Here is an 18,564-nt window from a genome sequence, read left to right on the forward strand (position 1 = left end):
TGGGTGGCGGGGGGTGGGTGGCCTGTGGGCGTGCCGGGGGGGCCAGTGTGCCCACCCCAGTCTCTTGGCGTGCTGGAGGGCATCCTGGATGGAATTGAAGTGAATGGAACAGAAGCCAAGCAAGGTGGAGTGTGGGTCAGACCCAGAGGAGAACAGGTAATGGGTTCGGCAACTAGGTTCTGCCAGCTCTCAGGCAGCAGGCATGGTCACCTGGCTGGGAAAAAGGGAACTAAGGTGTCTTTTAGACACTGTCTTTAAGCACCTCTGGGGCATGAGGCCAGCAAGCCTGCTACCTCCCTTTTCCAGGAGATGAGGTTGTGTTCAGATATAACAGGGACTTAGGCACTTGGATTGGGACATGTCCATTCTGAAAGGGGGAGTGATATGGAGCAGAGTAATTATAGGCAGCAGGCATGTGGCCCCTCCCTTGACAGTGCTGGGCAATCTCAATGCCCCTAGCATCCCCTCTCCCGTCGCTGCCCTCACCTGAGCATGTGGGATCCAAACAGCCTTTCTGTTCTCTTCCTCTCCCTACCAGCCCCTTCGCCATCTAACCACAGGTATGTGGTCCACAAGCCGTGGTGCATGTAACATGACATTTCAGGGCCCATGCACTGGTAACTATTGGTCACAGCCAACGCTTATACTTGGAATCTATTGGGAGCCCCACAAGTTCTTCCTTGTTCATGGTCAAGGGCGGGCACTGCCATGGAGCTCCTCCCAGGAAGTGGAAGTGCATGCCAGCTATGAAGGTTTTGCTTACACGTGGGTGAGACGTCAGCCCTGCACACACAGCTAGCAATGGGTTACCTGTGATCTGCGTTGCCCTTGAGGAGCCCAGAGGGTCTCTGCCTTTCCCATCAGCTCCAAGTGGCACAGAGCTCTGTCCCAGTTGGCATGGTGCCCCAGGAGCTGGGTACAGCCTGTGCCTATGGCCAGGGAGAGGGTGGGGGTGGGGGTGCTCTGGGGAGCAGTGTGGCTGGCTGTTGCCTAGGAGATCAGATCCTGAGCCAGGAAGCCAGAGGCCTGACCAGGCAAAGCCTTGGGGCCCAAGACTGGGTCCCGGCAGGGGTGGAGGAAGTGGATGGGCTCACGGCTGGGTAGGGCACCAGGATATCACCCCTCTCCCAAAGCCTCATCCCGGGCGTGATTCTGAGAAGGATGATTTGCTGTGTGGCTGTCACTTGCAGGCTCTATACCTCTTTCCTCAGAGTTCTGTGGGTCTGGGAGGGTCTGCCCTTAAGGCTTGGAGAAAGGCGGGAATACTGGTTCCCAGTCCCTCCAGGACTGCAGCCCCTCCTCCACTGTCCTCCCCTCCCCTCCCCCATGTCCTTGCGCCACCTTGTGGCTGTCCATGGGACTGCACCCAGAGGTTGTAAGTCTGGTAATTGCTGAAGAGGCCTGTTTAGCTAGGCCCTAGATGGCCTGAGTTCCCCAGCACCCACCACTCCAGAAGGCAGTAGGGAGACTTGACCCTGCAGCCTCAAAGGAAGCAGACAGGTTAATCCCCAGGGGGCGTGGAGCACAAGGCTGTCTGTGATTGTGACCCTGGCCAAGGTCACTGTGTCAGTGTGTTGGGAGCCACATCTGCTCCAGGAGAAGGGGTGGTGCCACATGCCACACGCAGGGTGGGTATGGGAGGTTATACAATCCTTGCATGCATGGAGAAGGGTTATGTAACCTGTGTGTGCTGAGGTTATGTAACATGTATGTGGAGAGCTTGGTGACATATATGTGCAGTGGCTGAGGGTTGCTAATAATACCTTGCATGGAGAGGCTCAAGGTCCTTGTTATGGCTCTGACTCCCACACATGGTGTCACCAGGCACAAGTGGGGCCTCTCTGTGCTGTTCTGTTAAGTGGAGGCAGTGAACAGGGCGACTCTAGTGTTTTCAATTGCTATAGGTTATTCAGCATGTGTGCAGGACCCAGATATGAAGCACATGTTCACACTTGGGGGAGGGAGTGGTATTATTAGATGCCGGTCCAGAGGGTTGTGTAACAAATGGGCTTATCCTGGAGGTCATAGAACACATTTGAGAATGCCCTGAAAGTTACATCAATATGTAGATCTTGGTGCTTATTTACCGTACTTGGTTTTATACTGAAGGCTGCATAGTTGTTCATATGTGCTGGTGTTATGTTGCACATATATGTGTGTGTTCTAAAGATTACATAGCTTTAAGCATATCCTGAGGATTCTTTCAGCATATTTGTCATGCACTGAAAGCTTAAATATGTGGATGTCCTGTGGATTGTGGGTGCTTAAGGTCTGCAGTGTGTGTGTGTGTGTGTGTGTGTGTGTGTGTGTGTTGGGGCCCTAGAACATGCTTGTGCCCCAGCCAAGCCCCTTATCTCTCTTCCCTGCAGCTTCCAGATAGCTGGACCCTTCTAAGCTTTGTCAGCTGACCTGGGGGTGGGAGGTAGGATGAGGACACAAGATGGAGGGACTTGGGCCTGGGGGTTTGTATAAGCCTCTCAGATGAGAAGGGGGATGCCCAAAGACTGCTCTGTGATTCTGCCAACTTTGCCCCCACCCAGTGCCAGGTCACCAGATGGAAAGCGAAAAAGAAAGAACGGCCAATGTTCCCTGAAAACCAGCATGTCAGGTGAGCCTGGCTGCATGTGCCCCTTCTCCCCACCCCCAACCCCAACAGACTGCAGGCCAGGCCTCTTCTGGGCCTGGGCCTGTGCCAGCAGCTCCTGTGTCCCAGGGAAAGAGCCTTCTAGAGGGCTTGGGATAGACATGTCTGGGAGTGAAGGGGTGATGAGGGGTGTGCCCCAGCTTTGGGGAATGGATTAGGTCAGGACGGGCCTCTTCCCTTCTTCCATAACACCCCCCCCCACCAACCCCGCACCTAAGGCCAGCACTAGAGTCAGGGCCTGTGCTGGAGGACCTTGGGCCTGTATTCTCCTGAGATGAGCTGCTGATGTTTGTTTTTCTCTCTCTGCCATCCTCTGCCCCTTAGAGCAAGAAAAAAAGCCCTGAATGGGCAATCAGAAGAACTGAAACTCTCTATATTCCTAGTGAAGGGGATGGTCAAGATTACCTCCAGTTATGTCTCCAGAACTCTACCTGGAGACAAAGAACCCATCAGGGAGGCTGGGCTAGGAAATGGGCCAGAAAGGAAAAGTTGGGAGATGGGGAGAGTGCAGGTGCCTCTCTGTTGGGGCTCCAAGCGATGCCTGCCTGCCTCCATCCTTTCCTCCCTCTCAGGGTATATCCCTAGTTACCTGGACAAAGACGAGCAGTGTGTCGTGTGTGGGGACAAGGCAACTGGTTATCACTACCGCTGTATCACTTGTGAGGGCTGCAAGGTATGGAAACCGTCTCCTGCCCCTCCCCCACTACCCGAGCCCCCAACTCCCTCCGTTTAAGTCCCTCAGCCCTTGGCACGACGGACAAGCTCTATAAACATGAAACCTAAAGCCCACCTGTTATGTCATCATTTCTTCTCTCTTACTCATTCATGCATTCGTTTATTCATTCATAATCCCTGCTGTACCGCTCACAACTAAATTGCCTAACCTCTCTGAGCCTCAGTTTCGTCACCTATAAAACAGGGATAATCGTACTACCGCCCTCATAGAGTTGTTGAGAGAATTAAATGAGATAATTCACATGGAGTGTTTAAAGCAGTGCCAGGCACATAAGAACACTTGATAAACGTCAGCTACCATCCACCCAATCAGCGTATTAAGTGTGAAGGGTGCAGTGTATGTCCTGCCCTCAAGCTGCTCAAAGCCTATCAGAGAGAGACCGACTTGAAACAAACATCAGCGGTTTTCAAAATGAGGTTATTGGGCCACCTGCAGTACTATTTAAAATGCAGATTCCAGGTCTCACCCCACCCCTACTCAAACAGACCTTTTTGTGGTGGAGCCCAGGAATCTGCCTTTTAATAGGCTCCCTAGGTGTTTCTGATGCACCTGAAAGGGTGAGAGTCAGTGGTGGAGGAACAGAGAAAGAGGATGGCAGGTTCTTCCTGGGCAAAGGGGACCAGGTCACAGGCTTGTGGAGGCCTAATTAAATTTGACTTTGGTCATTTCAACCTGCATGGCTCTCCTGAGATCACCTCCTGAAAATGTATGACCTTCTAAGAAACAGAATAATTTTTAAATGTGTTGAGGCTGGAAGTTTCTCTCTTTCTTAGTGTCAGCCAAACCAAGACCACCAGGAATTTAGAGTTCCATAGCAGTGTTCCTGGAAGCAATACAAGCAGTGTAGCATAGAGCAAGGATCCTCACCCTCAAGGACGCCTGAGTCCCAAGGGAGCACCCTCAAAAGACAGGAATGCCTTGGCCCCAGCCCTAGAGAGTGATTTTGCAGGTCTGGAGCAAGGCCCTGGAATCTGTATCTTTGGTGAGTGCCCTAGGTGACTTTAATGCACCCCAGAATTTGAGAGCTCAGACCTTGGTGCCCCATACCTGAGGCCCAGATCTGGCTCAGCTGCCCATTTAGCCATGTGACTTTGGGCTATTTGCTTCGTTGCTCCAAGTTTCAGCTTCCTAGTCTGCTAAATAGAACTGTTACTGTTACTGTTTCCAGCAGTAACAACAGTTCCTACTTCATGGGTTTGTCCTGAAGGTTAAATGTGGTGATGCATGAAAAAGGCTTATCTTTGCTAAGAGCCTGCCACATAGTAAGCATTCAACAAATATTAGCTCTTCCTAGCATTGCTACCATCTTGATTCTTGAGGGTTTTCCTTTAAAGCAAAGACTAATCCTGATAGAATGGAAAATTTTCTGTTCAAGCTATTAGAATGTTCTGTTCTACCCAATGCTAGACTTTTTTGCACCCCCTGTTTTATGAATTCCATGTGCATGGGCAACAGGCAGCATATGAGAATGGTTTTTGGGTCAGTGGTGTTTTTAGAGTCATTTAGCAAAGTGGAAAATAAGGTATTAATCGGGTGTCTAAGGCTGCTGCTCCTTTAGGCTTCATAGCACCTCTGACCATTCTAGGCCCAAAGCTGCTCACTGTAGTCTTCTCTGCCCCCACCGCTGCCCATGCACCCCCACCTCTCAGCAGCCTGGGCACTGAGGGCATGTATTTCTCAGATATCCTGGGCTTGTAGTGTCAGGAGAATGCCAGGTTCCCTGGCTGATTTTGCATTCTGCATCCCTCAGTGAACTGCACGGTTGGTTCAAGAAAGGGAAGTTGTGATCACAGTGTGCCCCATCTCCCCCCACCCCAGGGCTTCTTTCGCCGCACAATCCAGAAGAACCTCCATCCCACCTATTCCTGCAAATATGACAGCTGCTGTGTCATTGACAAGATCACCCGCAATCAGTGCCAGCTGTGTCGTTTCAAGAAGTGCATCGCCGTGGGCATGGCCATGGACTGTAAGGGGACGGGTGAGGGGGATTGAGTCAGATGGGTGGGGTTGAGTTCAGAGATGGCAGATCTCTTCCAGGTGCCCACTGGGCCCACAAGGCAGAGTGACAGTCCAATCCAGGTCACACTGATGGTGGAATGTTCAGAGTCTTGGTCCCTGTTGTCCTCGTCCCTGGGGAAGAGGAAACAGGATCCCTCTATGGGCCCTGCACATGGGCCTATCTGCCTTTCCCTTCCTGAGGGCCTTAGAGAGGGAGTTGTTAGGTAGAAAGGACTCCCGAACCCTGAGCTCCCACCCTAGCACATTGTTCCTGACTCCCAGGGAAGGAACCCCAGTTCTAGATGAGAGAGGGCATCTTTCATAGGCTAGGGCTTGGGTGGCAGGATCTTCTAGTAACTACTGTCACCACAGCCTGTTAGACCAGAACATGATGTCCCTCTGGATCAGCCCAAATTGGAGTGGACATGGCCCCAGTGATTAATCATGATCCAGTTTGTGTCAGCCAACTGCTAGGTGATTTGGGAATTAACTTCCCCAACCCATACGCTAGGAAGAGTAGTTTCTGAGAGGATCGTAGAGAGGAGATGGAGAGCTCCATGCAAAGGGCCTGTGTCTGTCTGTTCACAGTGGTTCTAGACGACTCGAAGCGGGTAGCCAAGCGCAAGCTGATTGAGCAGAACCGAGAGCGGCGGCGGAAGGAAGAGATGATTCGATCACTGCAGCAGAGACCAGAGCCCACTCCTGAAGAGTGGGATCTGATCCATGTTGCCACAGAGGCCCATCGCAGCACCAATGCCCAGGGCAGCCATTGGAAGCAGAGGCGGAAATTCCTGGTAAGGAGACAGGAGGCATGGAGAGAGCAACAGCCAAGTGGCAGAGAGAGCGACGAGCTCAGAGTCTTGCCTCCTCCAGGAAGGCTTCTTAGTTTAATCCCACCCGAAGTTGATTCTCTCCACACCTTGGCGGTCCTGGCTTTGTATATCTGTGTATATGTCGTTGCTATCTGGGTCCTGCCTGTTGCATCTGATTGGGAGCTCCATGAAGATGGGGCCTTGCCTTCCTCGTGGAATTTCCAGTGAGCAGGGGCAGCCCCTCCTCTTTTTCCTGCCCACAGTGACTGGGAGGACAGGGTGAAGACGTAATAACAGTATTTTTGAGCACCTGCTGGGTGGCAGGCATTGTGTTAGACCCTGGCAAAACTGATTGCCAAGTGAATGATCAGTTTGGGAGGAGACAGACAATTGATTGTACATGGTGGGGGAAAGCAAAAAACTGGCCCCTGGTTCCTGATGGAGTGTGCCAGAGGGTGGAACAATTCACTGTTAAGATCAGGTGCTCCAGTACCGAGCAGATGTGTGTGTAACAGTCTGGAGTCTGCCTGGGTTCAAAGCCTGGTTCTACCACGCACTAGTCATGTGACCTTGGTGTTATTACTTAGCTGCATTATGCCTCAGTTTCCTCACCTGTGAAATAGTGGATATTGCAATGTGGTAAGGATTAAACGAGATATGTAAAGCATGTAGACTAATGCCAGATCACATATTAAATATTCAATAATTATAGCTACTATTACGATTACATTACTGCTACTTCTGTTATTACTATTGTTATTATTAGCAGACCTGGAGCTCTGGCTCTGGTCTGTCCTCCACCCCAAGGTGAAGGAAAAGTCTTAGGGCTGGGGCCAGGTACTGGCCGCCCCTTTTCCCCGAGCTGCCTTGGAGCTCCCCCTGGTGGGCAGGGAGCCTCCGTGAGAGGTTGCATGGGGTCTGCAGGCCCAGCTGACCCCCATCTCTCCCTCTAGCCGGATGACATTGGCCAGTCACCCATCGTCTCCATGCCAGACGGAGACAAGGTGGACCTAGAGGCCTTCAGCGAGTTTACCAAGATCATTACCCCAGCCATCACCCGTGTGGTGGACTTTGCCAAAAAACTGCCCATGTTCTCCGAGGTGAGTGGCAGATGGAAGACAGACATGGTGTGGTGCTGGAGGGAAAACGAAGCTGCTGCACAGGGCACCTGGTCCCAGCATGTGCTCAGCTGAGGTTCTCTGGACAGGGAGCAATTCCTGTGGATCAGTACACGCACACACACACACACACGCATGCAGGTGGATGCATTTGCACACCTAGGGCTAGCTGATCTCCAGCACAAGCCAGGCTCCCAGCCCCTCTCCCCGCACATCTACTTGGCCATCCCAACTCCAGGCCAGCCCAAAAGTTCTCATTTTTCAGAGCACTGACTCTGGAGACAGGCTGCCCTACTAGCTATGTGACCTTGGCCAGATTACCTAAATCCCTTGTACCTCAGTCTTCTCCTCTGCAGTGGGGCTGGCGATGGTGATGGAACCTGACTCATAGGCATATTTGTGAGGTTTAAATGAAGTAGAGCAGGGACATGGCCCAGCACAAGGTTAAAGTTCTGTGTTACTGGCTGAGGGCAGAGCTCTCAGGGAGACTCAGGGACATTGGGAGGGCTGAGCTGAGTGCTCCTGTGGCCCTGCCGCTCCACAGCTGCCTTGTGAAGACCAGATCATCCTCCTGAAGGGGTGCTGCATGGAGATCATGTCCCTGCGGGCGGCTGTCCGCTATGACCCCGAGAGTGACACCCTGACGCTGAGTGGGGAAATGGCTGTCAAGCGGGAGCAGCTCAAGAATGGCGGCCTGGGTGTGGTCTCTGATGCCATCTTTGAACTGGGCAAGTCACTCTCTGCCTTTAACCTGGATGACACGGAAGTGGCTCTGCTGCAGGCTGTGCTGCTAATGTCAACAGGTACCCCCGATTGCTGGGAGGACTTGGAAACCTCCAGGGGCCCCGGAGCTGGGCTAGACCCTGGGCCTGTTGCTGTCCCCCTTCCTAATCTTACAGTTTTTCTCTGCTCCCCAGCTTCTCTGACCCCGAAACATGCCTCTTCTGTCTTCTTTCCCCCAGTCTACCTCTCTGTCATCCAGGCCGTCCTCTGTCCCCATCCCCCACCCTGTTCCTCAGGCCCTGCTGTGTTCCTTATCCAGCCTTCGCCCCATCCTTTCCCTCTGCCCCCATCCTCTCTGTCACTCACAGACCCTTTGTTCCCCATGCCTCCTTTGTTCTCCTCTACCTTCTCTCCCGTTCCCTCGTCTATCTCTCAGTCCCTTCTCTTGTCCCCCAGTCCGCTCCCTACTCCCACTGCCACCCCACCTCTCTGACTGCCAGCCTTCTCTCTGTACTCCAGCCCTCCCCTATCTCCAAATCTCCTGTCTGTTCCCAGCCCCACCTCTGTCCCCCTGTCCTCCTCGTGTGCCCACCATACCCCTTTACACCCCCAGCCCCAGCCCCCTCGCTGGCTCTGTGTGCCCTCTTGTCCTCTCTCACCTGCCTCCCAGGCCCTCGGCCACTCACCCCTCATGGCCTGCCTTCCCTGCAGACCGCTCGGGCCTGCTGTGTGTGGACAAGATCGAGAAGAGTCAGGAGGCGTACCTGCTGGCGTTCGAGCACTACGTCAACCACCGCAAACACAACATTCCGCACTTCTGGCCCAAGCTGCTGATGAAGGTGACTGACCTCCGCATGATCGGGGCCTGCCACGCCAGCCGCTTCCTCCACATGAAAGTCGAGTGCCCCACCGAACTCTTCCCCCCACTCTTCCTCGAGGTCTTTGAGGATCAGGAAGTCTAAAGCCTCAGGCGGCCAGAGGGTGTGCGGAGCTGGTGGGGAGGAGCTGGAGAGAAGGGGCCGAGCCGGGGGCCGAGGGAGACCCCCCACACCTCTTCTCTCCTCCTCTCGTCCTTGGATAGATGCAGCTCCCACACACACACCCGCACTGCCCAGGTCCCTCCTCAGAACCTCCAGCCCTGGGACAGGGCAAACAATGAACTTGCTATGAAAAGGACAGTGTGGGAGGCGGGGGGACCGTGTCCTGCAGTTCCCAGGACCCCGTCCTTTATGAAGGTAGGGGAAGGGAGGGAGAACTAGGAGGGGACAAGCCATTTTGACCGTAGGGGAGGGAGGAATGTGGGATGGGGAAAGTGCCCTCAGCTCATCCCCTACACACACACAAGAGAGAGCCCCCCACCCACTTCCTTGGCCTAGATTTCCCCTTCAGGTTGAGGACTTCTCTACTTCCCCAGATGCCTGGGTGCAAAGAATGGCTTAGCTTGGCTCCTCCCCTGCAGGTTAAAAACTATGGTCATTTTAACTGCACTTTGGAAACCAAACAAGGGGAGAAGATAAATGAAGAAAAACTAGACAGAGAGAAAAAGACAAAAAAAGAGAGTGTGCGATAGAGAGAGAGAGAGATGATATTAAGTTATTAACTGAGGCTGGCCAGAGGGGTGGGACCCCCCTTACCACCCCATGCACTTTGAGAGCTGCCCCTCCTCCCCCCAAATCAGAGAGAAATGTCCCCCACACCGGATCCCCCAGGGTAGGGCTGCCGATCAGAGCTGTGAGTTCATACAACAGGGTCCTGGCCACCCCCTTGCCTTGCCCCTCCTTTTGTGCCCCTTTGGCACCCCCACCCAGGACTTCCTCTGCTCTCTGCCACTCGTGCCCGCTGAGTTCCATCTACCTCTCATGCTGGATGCCAGCTGGCCCCTTACCAGCCTGCCCTGCTGCCCACACAGCTCCCCTTCCAAGTGCCCGGCCCCAGGGGCCTCTCCCTGTCCCCCCTCTTTCCGCGCCTTGGCACCTACACAGGAAAAACTGTGGCTCAAGCTCCTGCCCTCCTTGCATCCTGCAGTATTAGTTCCAATCCAGATGCTGCTGCACTGGGCAGCTGGGGTGTGTGTGAGCGTCTCCCATGGCCTCCACCCCTGTAGGACTCTGTTTCCCTGTTTCCCGTCTGTCTGCTGGGCTCTCTCTAACCTCTGTCCTCCTTCCTCCCCATTCCTACTAAATGGCTAACCCAGGCTCTGGGCAGGCAGGCACCGTAAGGGGGGCGTTTAGATAAATGGCACTTAGTTGGGGCCCTGGGGGCGGGGGCGGTTGGTGCTCTTCCTTTTTCTTTGAAGCTCTTTATGCCAGCTGCCCCTCTGCCCCTGGGACCCCCTTATCCCCCTTTTTTTCTCTAATTCAGGGACTTTGGCTTGAGCCCCCTCCCACCCTCCTGGTGAGGAGTGCTCTGTTGGTCTGCACTTGGGCGAGCTGCCCTCCTCCTCCCTTGGGCCATCGCCCAGTCTTCAGGGGAGAGAGGGAGGGAGGAGGTGGCCCTCCCATGGGTGGGGGAGGGGAGGGGGGAGGGACAGAGCAGACCAGAGGGCACCGGGCTCAGGGCTGCATGTCGGCAGGGATGGATGGGTGGACATAGATGCCCCCGGAAGCCATGGGGAATGGGGCAGGGGGTGGGGGGAGGGGTGCCAGGGCTTCCTGCGCTTTGCACTATTGGGGCAAAAATGTCTTAAGCAGTGGGGAACCTGCCACCCCACCCTGATCCTCAGCCTGCCACAGCCCCCTACACACACACACACACACACACACACACACACACACAAAATGCATGGGAAGGCAAGGCTATGCTGCCCGTCAGGACACTGTCCCTCCCCCACTGTTCAGGTGTTCCAATGGGGGTGGTGGGCCTGCAGGAGCATCCGCTGTCACCTGTGCATGTGCCTGCCCCGCCCCCCTCGGGCCCTGGGCTGCCCTGCTGTCTTTGTCTGTCTCTATCCTCTCTCTCTCCTGGAGTATTGATTCCTGTATTACTCCAGTCCCATGGGTAAGCCCTCTTGGACCTTCCTCCCATGCCTGGGGGCCCAGTGGAATTCCTGACCTGTCTGCTGTTTCCCCATCCCATTCCTCCATCCCCACCCCTACCCCTCCATCCCCATTCTCAGCCTTGGACACAGTGGAGAAAAGGCCTTGAAGAGCCTTGACTTCTTACAGGCACTGGGGAATCCCCCACCCTCCCCAATCATATGAGCTGTGACCCCCCTCCACTCCCGGACCCCTCCCCCCCACTCTCTGTGCTGTGGGGCATGTGTGTGTGTTTCTCGGCGTGAATGTGTGAGTGAGCACACATGGTGGGGGAGGAGCCAGGGAGACTCAGGGGTGCCACGCTCCTGCTCTAGAGAGGCAGCTGTCCCAGTCCCTGCTGGAAAAGTGGGGGACAGGGCCCTCTCCTGGGGGCCCTTGGTGCTAATGAGGGGGATGGCCCTGATGTGGGTGCTTAGCATGCCTCCCCCAGTATTGGCCCGGGGCACTAGGGCAGGCAGAGTGGGGCAGCAGGTGCAGTATTGGTGGGAGGATGGGATGCTGGGAATAGGATGAGGGGTCCAGGCCAGGACAAGGGGGTGCCAGAGCCATGACCACTACCCAGCCCCCACCACCCGCCTCTCCATCTCAGTATTCCCCCTCCCATCACTCATAACACACATACCTCATCCAGCCTCCTCCCTGCTCAGACTTGGGGAGGGTGGGGGAGGAGCCCCTACCCCTTCCCCTGGTGGCGGGTCTGCAGGGCTGGGAGAGGGCAGGGCGTGTGACATAGACACCGTCCATAAGGGGGACAGTAATTCCTGCCCTGGGAACTCCTGGGTGGGGGGAGGGGGGCACTGCCCAGAGGCGCTACTGAATGTATGAGAAGCTGGTGCTGGGGTGGGGGGAGGGGGGTTGTGGCCAGAAACAGGGAAGGAGGTAGGTCCCTTCCCCAAGGAGGGGTGGGACCGGTAGGGGTGACTTGAGGGGCTCCTACTCCTGCCCCATGTTGACAATCAGTATGTCTGTTATGTGCGATTTTTCACCCCGTTGTGTTTTGGGTCAGGATTTTAAAGAAAGATATTTTTATGGTAATTGTTGCTCGTCTATTTTACTATATATTTATGTAATAAATATATGATGAAAATAACCCCCTTGGGCACCCCCCTTAGACTTGTGTGCTGTTTCCCTATATCCTCCCATCTGCTGGCAGAGTACTCACCCCACAAACTGACCAGATGGAGAGGTGGCCCCCCCAGCTTTGGCAGTGTCCCCTCACCCTAACCCCCAAACGAGTACACACCACAGAAGCCAGCTCAGCTGTGAACTATTGGATTTGAGACAGGAACAGAACAAATCGGGGCTAGAGAAGGGTGGCAGAGAGAGTGAGTGGTTTAAATAGGGGAGGATGGGAAGTTCAGTGGTGGGGGAGGGAGGCAAGTATTTACAAGAAGGCTCAGGGGGCCAGAGGCTCATCTTGGAATATTTTATAACAATATAAATAAGATTCTGGTTTGCTTTTCCTTTTCGTCTCGTAAAGGAGAGAGAAGTGCAGAGTTCGATTCTGTACAAGGGGGCAGCGGCAGAAGGCCGGCCGGGCGGGTCACTGGGCGTCCACCCGGAAGGACAGCAGCTTCTCGGAATGCATGTTGTTCAGGGTCCGCAGGTCCGGCAGCTTGAGCAGCAGCTTGGTGAAGCGGGAAGTCTCCAAGGGCCGGTTCTTCAGCACCAGAGCCCGAAGAGCCCGCAGCAGCGTCTCCTGGAGCTGCTCCACCGAAGCGGAATTCTCCATGCCCGAGCGGTCTGTGGGGAAGACGACAGCAGTGAGGCAGGCTCCCTGAGCTCCTCTGACGAGGACCCGGAGGTCTGCGAGGACCCGGAGGTCTGCGAGGACCCGGAGGTCTGCGAGGACCCAGAGGTCTGCGAGGACCCAACAGGCAGTGCAGCCCCTCCCTGAAGCCCCCACAGAAGGCCTACGGGGCCGCCGGAGAAGGAGCGCCCCAAGAGCAGGAGGTGCCTGAATGCTGGGAGCGTGGGCTCAGCAGGGCTGGTCACCTCCCATCCCACAAGGCCACTCTCCTTCCCTGAACAGGCCAAACATATCCCAGATCCCTTGCTTTTTGCTCTGTAGTTCCCTCTGCCTGGGATGCCCTTCCCCCTTTCTCTGCCTGGCAATATCTTACTTGTCCTTTGAGGCCCCACTCAAGTGTCACCTCCTTCCCCAGCTCCCCCAGGCAGAAATAGTTGTCTGTGCTTCCTTGGTTCATGCTTCTACTGTGACACTTATCTCACTGTTTTATAATTAGTCGGGCATGAGTCTGTTTCCCAAGCTAGACTGTGTCTGAATCATGTCTGTATTCCCAGTGCCCGGTGCGGGGCCTGGCATAGAGTAGGTACTCCATAAAAGGTGTGTTCAATTGAACTGCGTCTGCCTCCTCCCCCCCGGCCCCTGGTCAGGCGAGAGCTTGACCAACCTGCAGAGACAAGCACCACTGCAGTGAAGAGACCCAGCTCCTCCTCGGTAAGCGCCAGGGAGTTGAGCTTCTCACTGAAGTCAAACATGGCATTCAGCAGGTCTCCCATGCCCATGGCACCGAGCTCCTGCAGGCTGTAAGTGGTGCGGCTCAGGAACATCACTGTCTGGTCCTTCACGTTGAACAGCGATGCAAAGCGCACCATCAGCACCTAAACGGGGTGGGGGTGGGGGAGGTGGACAGTCATTCTGGGTGGGGCGGGAGAAGCACTTGCCAAGTTGCCCCTAAAGTTTGCCAAAGGGTTTAGTTGTGCTGCCTTAGGTTTCTCAGTAGAGCGGGGGTTGTTTCTGGATGGGCAATGGGGAGCCCAAGGTGGAAGCAGGGGGAGCACCCCATGGGCTTCAGAATCCAACAGGTCTGAATCTGAGTCTCAACTCTGTCACTACCTGTGACCTCAGGTCACAAGTTAATTTACTCATGTCTAGAATGGGGACAGCAATGTACACTAAAGCGTTATTTTAATGTAATGGGTTGTGATTAAACTCCAGCTGAGATGACAGAAGTTTCAGCCACCCAGAGGCAGGAGTGAGGGGTTCTACAGTCAGAGGCTGTAAGAACAAAGATGCTAGGGTTCCAACGCCTTTCAGAGCCCCTGCCCACCCCATACACCAAGCCTTTCTGCTGGATCCTTCCCAAGGTCAAGAGCAGGGAGCACAAAGAGTCACTCACCTCAAAAGTGCCAGCCTTAAGCAAGGTGACTTGATCGTGCTGAGAAAGGTCACGGAAGCCGGGGATGTGCTTGGCAAACTCTACTACCTCCCGCACAGCGGGCGTGAAGCTCATGGAGAAATCCTCCCAGATCTCCTGCACGGTTCGCCCACTGCGTCCATGTGGGTACATGTTCATGGGACATGCCTGGGGAAGAAAGGGATTTGGGAGAGGAGTGTTAACCAGGCTGGCTCAGATGGACCCTCCCAGCAGGGCTGGGCTCCAGATTTTGCCTGGGCTACGGGCTGTGGCCTTGGAGGATAGGCCTTTCAGGTAAAGTAGCAATCAGGTGCCAGGTGGAGATTGGGGATTCCCAGGCAGAGCCCAGACTGCAGGGCAGGACGTCCTCTCCTGGGAAGAGGATATCCCCACACTTAGTCTCCAGGAACACCCAGCTGCTCTGTTATGTTCCTTATTCCAGGCCAGCCCCCTGCCTGCCCACCTCCCCCTCCCCCTCCCCCAGTGCCCTCACCAGCAAAACATTCTTGGAGTTGCCCTGCCGTGGACTGTTGGCAGGTGCCTCGCCTTCTGGGCCTGCATACATGTGGGTGGGGCATAGACGGTGCCCGTTGCTGTTGGGCTGGTGGCAGCTATGGTGGGCAGGGCCAGGGGGCCAGGCAGGAGGGTAGGTGGAGGGGGCCTGGCGTAGACCATTCAGGGCCTCATTATGACGCTGGGCGGCCAAGGTGTTGTTGTCATTGGGGGCAGGTGGGCAGTTCTGACTTTCCCAGCGATGTGGGGTGGTGGCTGGAGGGCTACTGGATGCATGGTTGGCATTGAAGTTGCCAGGTGAGGTGCCCAGCTTGTCATGGGCATAAGTAAAGATCTCTCGATGGGCCCGGGCCACCTGGGATATCACATCTTCCACTGTGGGCTCAGGGCTTGGGGATCTGGGAGGTGTCAGTTGTTGTGGGAACTGGGAGAAGCCCACCAGGGGTGAGGATACAGGAGCTGGGGGTGGCGAGGGGCCTATAGGGCCTGGAGTGGGGTGTGGGGTGGGTGAGGTCTCCAGCGGGCACTGGCTGCTCAACTGGTTGTTGGCCAGGTTCATGGCACTCTGCATCTCAGCGAGCATCCGCTGCTTCTCTCGTTTGGGGATGCGCCCAAAACGCACAGCTGCAACAGGATGAGAGCACCGTCAGGAAGTCCTAAACACACTCGCATGCTTGAGCACCGTCAGGAAGTCCTAAACACACTCGCATGCTTCTCTTCCTTCCTTCCTTCCTTTCTCCTGAAAGGGGAAGACCCTAAAGGCTTGGGCTTCCACACCAAAACTAAACCCAGCAAGGCCACACCCATCAAGGGTGTTGTCCCAGTAAGGATTGCCAATAAGAGGTGACCAGAGGGACCAATGGGAAAGAAGTGCGTGTTGACCCAAGAGGATGAAATACGGGCATTCTCCATGCAAAGGAGATTCACAGTATGCTGTGTCTCTGTTTGGGACTTCTTTAAAAGGGAAGGATTAATTCAGAAACTTTGGGTGGAAGGAAGGGGGAGGATGTGGCGATGCCACCTCACCGTCTCGAGACATGCCCACGGAGAGACACTTCTTGAAGCGACACTGCTGGCAGCGGTTACGATTGATGCGGACGATGGAGCAGTTCTCATTTTTCAGACACCTTTTGTACTGGATATTCTGCTGGATGCTCCGACGGAAAAAGCCCTGGAAGGCAGAGGCAGCTAGTGAGCATCTCCCTCTAGGTCAGGCCAGTGTGTCCTGGGGGAGGGGGTCACACCTGCCCCAGCCCTTACCCCCTGCCCCTATCCCCATCCCACTTCACCTTGCAGCCCTCACAAGCATGCACGCCATAGTGGAAGCCCGAGGCCACGTCCCCGCACACTTTACACAGTAGCACCATGCCATTCAGCTCTGCGGGAAGAGACGAGCAGTAGGTGAGCAGGAGAGGCCCATCTAAGTGGCCAGAGATATGAGAGGGAAAAGCTAAGGAGGAGCTCTGGTGTCTAGAGGGCACTGGAATGACTAGACTGGACTGGACAGGGGCTGACAGAACTGTAGGAGAAATCCCTGAGGCAAGGGTGGGTCCTGAGAATAACTGTGTCACAGGGAAACCGACTCCCAACCTATCCCTGGGCTGCTTCCCTTCCCCCAATCAGCTGGAAGTTTACTCACTGGTGATGTTGCTGGTGCTTTTGCTGGGGGACACTCGGCTGCTGTCCTCCATAGCCACTTGTAGACTCCCTGGGGGGCTCCCATTATAGAAGGAGGAGGATGACGATGAGGAAGATAAAGAAGAAGGGGAGCCATCATCACTCATGCTGGATGGAATGCTCCCAAAGGAGCGGGCTGGGTCCTGGGTGAGGGAGCCAGTGGGTGACGGTGGGAAGTAGGTGGGGCAGCCTTGGGTCAGGGACTGGAAGCTGCCATTGGAGTTGTCACTGTAGAGGGACTCAGGGCTGGTGCGGCTTGGCGAGGAACCACTGGAGCCAATGTAGGTGATGACGCCACCTGGCGGGAGAACACAAAGGAAGGGGGTATTAGGCATGTCTTTGGTCCTAGGGCACCACAGTGCTCATCCTCCATCTGTCTCCCCAAGACACTGCTGGCCGCTCAGAAGTTAACCATGTGGAGCCCCTAACTTTGGAGTTAATTAGCAACTCCCCAACACATGCTAGACATGGCATGGCCAACAACGACTCTTTGCAGGATACATTCTGCTTCTGCTTCAGGTATGAGGCATGACCCCTGTGGGTATCTCATGCATGTATGCCCCTGCCCTTGACATCTTCCTTGAGAATATCAACTGCAGCTAATGACTTACTTGTCTGTCAGTGGCAGAACTGGTGATGGAATGAGCAACGGAGTGCCATTCATGGTGCCCAATCTCAAAAAAAAAACGAACGAACCAGCTGCCAATTTCAACACCAAGACCATTTCAGGAATGAGAGCATGGATCATGGAGGGTCAGCTAGCCAATAGTAAAGAGTGGAGGTCTTACAAAAGACAGTCACATTCCCCACAAACTGGGAGACATATTCTCTGAAGGTACTAAAGGGAAGGAACCTGCCCAGCCTGGATCCCCTGCCCTCCAAGAAAGTGAGTCACAGTGGACTATATCTCAGTCCAGGAAGAACTTAGCGGGGCAAGTTGCAGGAGGTGGAAGTGAAGTACAAATTGTCCAGGGCTCAGGAATTCCCCCTTCCAGGATTCAGCCTTTTGACAGTGACCTTGGCTCCTTGACCACTTGGGAACTTTGGCCCCCTAGTGCCAACCAGGTGGATGTGCTCCCATGGTATTAGCAAGAGAAAAAGGTGACCTGTCTGCCACACTTCTGCCAAGCACCTAGCTTGGACTGCCATGGGTGGGGTGGCAGAAGGGAGGATCCCAGGACACGTGGGAGCTGACACATGCTATGCCACCGAGTCTACAGAAGCACATGTCTTGCTCACCCACTGACACACACTTAACTGGGCAGGGCAGCCCTAAAATAGCTCAAGGTTGGTCAGGGTGAACCCAGTTCCCTGTAAAATAGTTGCACAACAGATCAGCTCCTACAGTTTCAACTGAGGTGGGGGATGGGATATTTGTTTGGTGGTAAATGAACTTGACCTAGTTTATCTGTCCCCAAAAGGGGAGTGAGACCTTCATCCAGACAGACCTCTTGCCTGAAGTGAGGGGCACACTCATAAGAGTCTAGTTCTAGATCTATCATCACCAACTTGCTTTGTGACTTAAGAGTAAATAAACTCCCCTCTCTGGGTCTAGTTTTCCTTTCTGTGACAAAGAAAAAAAGAGAGAGAGAGAAAGACATTATGGTTTTAGCTATGATTCTGGGATGTAACTACTTGGGGGGAGTCCTTAGGAGGCAAACTGCTGTTTGTTTGATGGAGGTGGGGGGAAGACAGCGCTTGCAGGACTAAGGAAAGAGATGCTTGGGGAACAGGAAGGATTCGGAATGTGGAGAAGTTGAGCCTAAACGCAGTACAGTGAAGCAGGTGCAAAGAGAATAAAAAGGAAAGGAGTGAGAAGAAGGGTGGTTAGGTGTGAGGCCCCTTTGAGGAGTGTAAACATGAGGCCATGAGAGGTCAGGCATGGCTCCATCTTACTCAGCTTCGGTGATGGAGGGGAGGCTGCCGGGCAGGCGGACAGGAAAAGGAGGCAAGCGGGGGTGGTGAGTCAGCCCAGCTTCACCCAGATCTCGGCGGGGCGGGGCGGGGCGGGAGCCAGGCCCTCAGCCGGCCTCACGTCCCCGCTCCACGTGTGCCTCTAGCACGTGGCTCCCCAACGAGAAACCCCGGAACTCGAGGCCCCGCCCTCTCTGCTTCCTGTCAATCGGGAGCAGCAGCCCCGCCCCCCC

At 54.9% G+C, this 18,564-nt stretch overlaps 2 protein-coding genes across 3 annotated transcripts in view; one reads left to right on the top strand and one right to left on the bottom strand.

The window, feature by feature from the left end:
- On the top strand, window positions 1-9,570 carry LOC103598098 (thyroid hormone receptor alpha). 2 transcript variants are annotated; one of them, XM_008582033.1, is made up of 8 exons: window positions 1-156; window positions 2,541-2,608; window positions 3,217-3,317; window positions 5,199-5,346; window positions 5,967-6,172; window positions 7,144-7,290; window positions 7,853-8,111; window positions 8,743-9,570. In XM_008582033.1, exons 1-8 carry the CDS (start codon window positions 104-106, stop codon window positions 8,991-8,993), a joined length of 1,233 nt encoding a protein of 410 aa, XP_008580255.1. In that variant the 5' UTR covers window positions 1-103; the 3' UTR covers window positions 8,994-9,570. The 2 variants fall into 2 exon arrangements, with proteins under 2 accessions (XP_008580255.1, XP_008580254.1); XM_008582032.1 differs by lacking the exon at window positions 1-156 and having other exon boundaries at window positions 2,482-2,608; window positions 8,743-8,993.
- Window positions 9,571-12,313: 2,743 nt separating this feature from the next.
- The window catches only part of NR1D1 (nuclear receptor subfamily 1, group D, member 1), an 8,133-nt gene continuing 1,882 nt past the window's right edge, over window positions 12,314-18,564 (bottom strand). Inside the window, exons 2-8 of the mRNA XM_008582031.1 lie at window positions 16,380-16,715; window positions 16,030-16,118; window positions 15,767-15,911; window positions 14,721-15,364; window positions 14,210-14,395; window positions 13,481-13,691; window positions 12,314-12,809 (exon numbers count right to left, since the gene is read on the bottom strand). Of these exons, the coding sequence (XP_008580253.1) occupies window positions 12,610-12,809; window positions 13,481-13,691; window positions 14,210-14,395; window positions 14,721-15,364; window positions 15,767-15,911; window positions 16,030-16,118; window positions 16,380-16,715 (1,811 nt within the window). The 3' untranslated portion in view covers window positions 12,314-12,609. The remainder of the gene's footprint in view (window positions 12,810-13,480; window positions 13,692-14,209; window positions 14,396-14,720; window positions 15,365-15,766; window positions 15,912-16,029; window positions 16,119-16,379; window positions 16,716-18,564) is intronic.

The sequence above is a fragment of the Galeopterus variegatus genome, unplaced genomic scaffold (assembly GCF_000696425.1).
Source record: "Galeopterus variegatus unplaced genomic scaffold, G_variegatus-3.0.2 Scaffold2504, whole genome shotgun sequence".
Taxonomy (NCBI): Eukaryota; Metazoa; Chordata; class Mammalia; order Dermoptera; family Cynocephalidae; genus Galeopterus; species Galeopterus variegatus.

What these genes read in the sequence shown, in the direction of transcription:
- LOC103598098 (XM_008582032.1), top strand. Translation starts at nt 2,482, where the DNA reads ATGAGAAGGGGGATGCCCAAAGACTGCTCTGTGATTCTGCCAACTTTG. An exon ending in TCACTTGTGAGGGCTGCAAG is followed by an intron (nt 3,318 to 5,198) that starts GTATGGAAACCG and finishes CCCCCACCCCAG; the next exon opens with GGCTTCTTTCGCCGCACAAT. An exon ending in AACTGCCCATGTTCTCCGAG is followed by an intron (nt 7,291 to 7,852) that starts GTGAGTGGCAGA and finishes GCCGCTCCACAG; the next exon opens with CTGCCTTGTGAAGACCAGAT.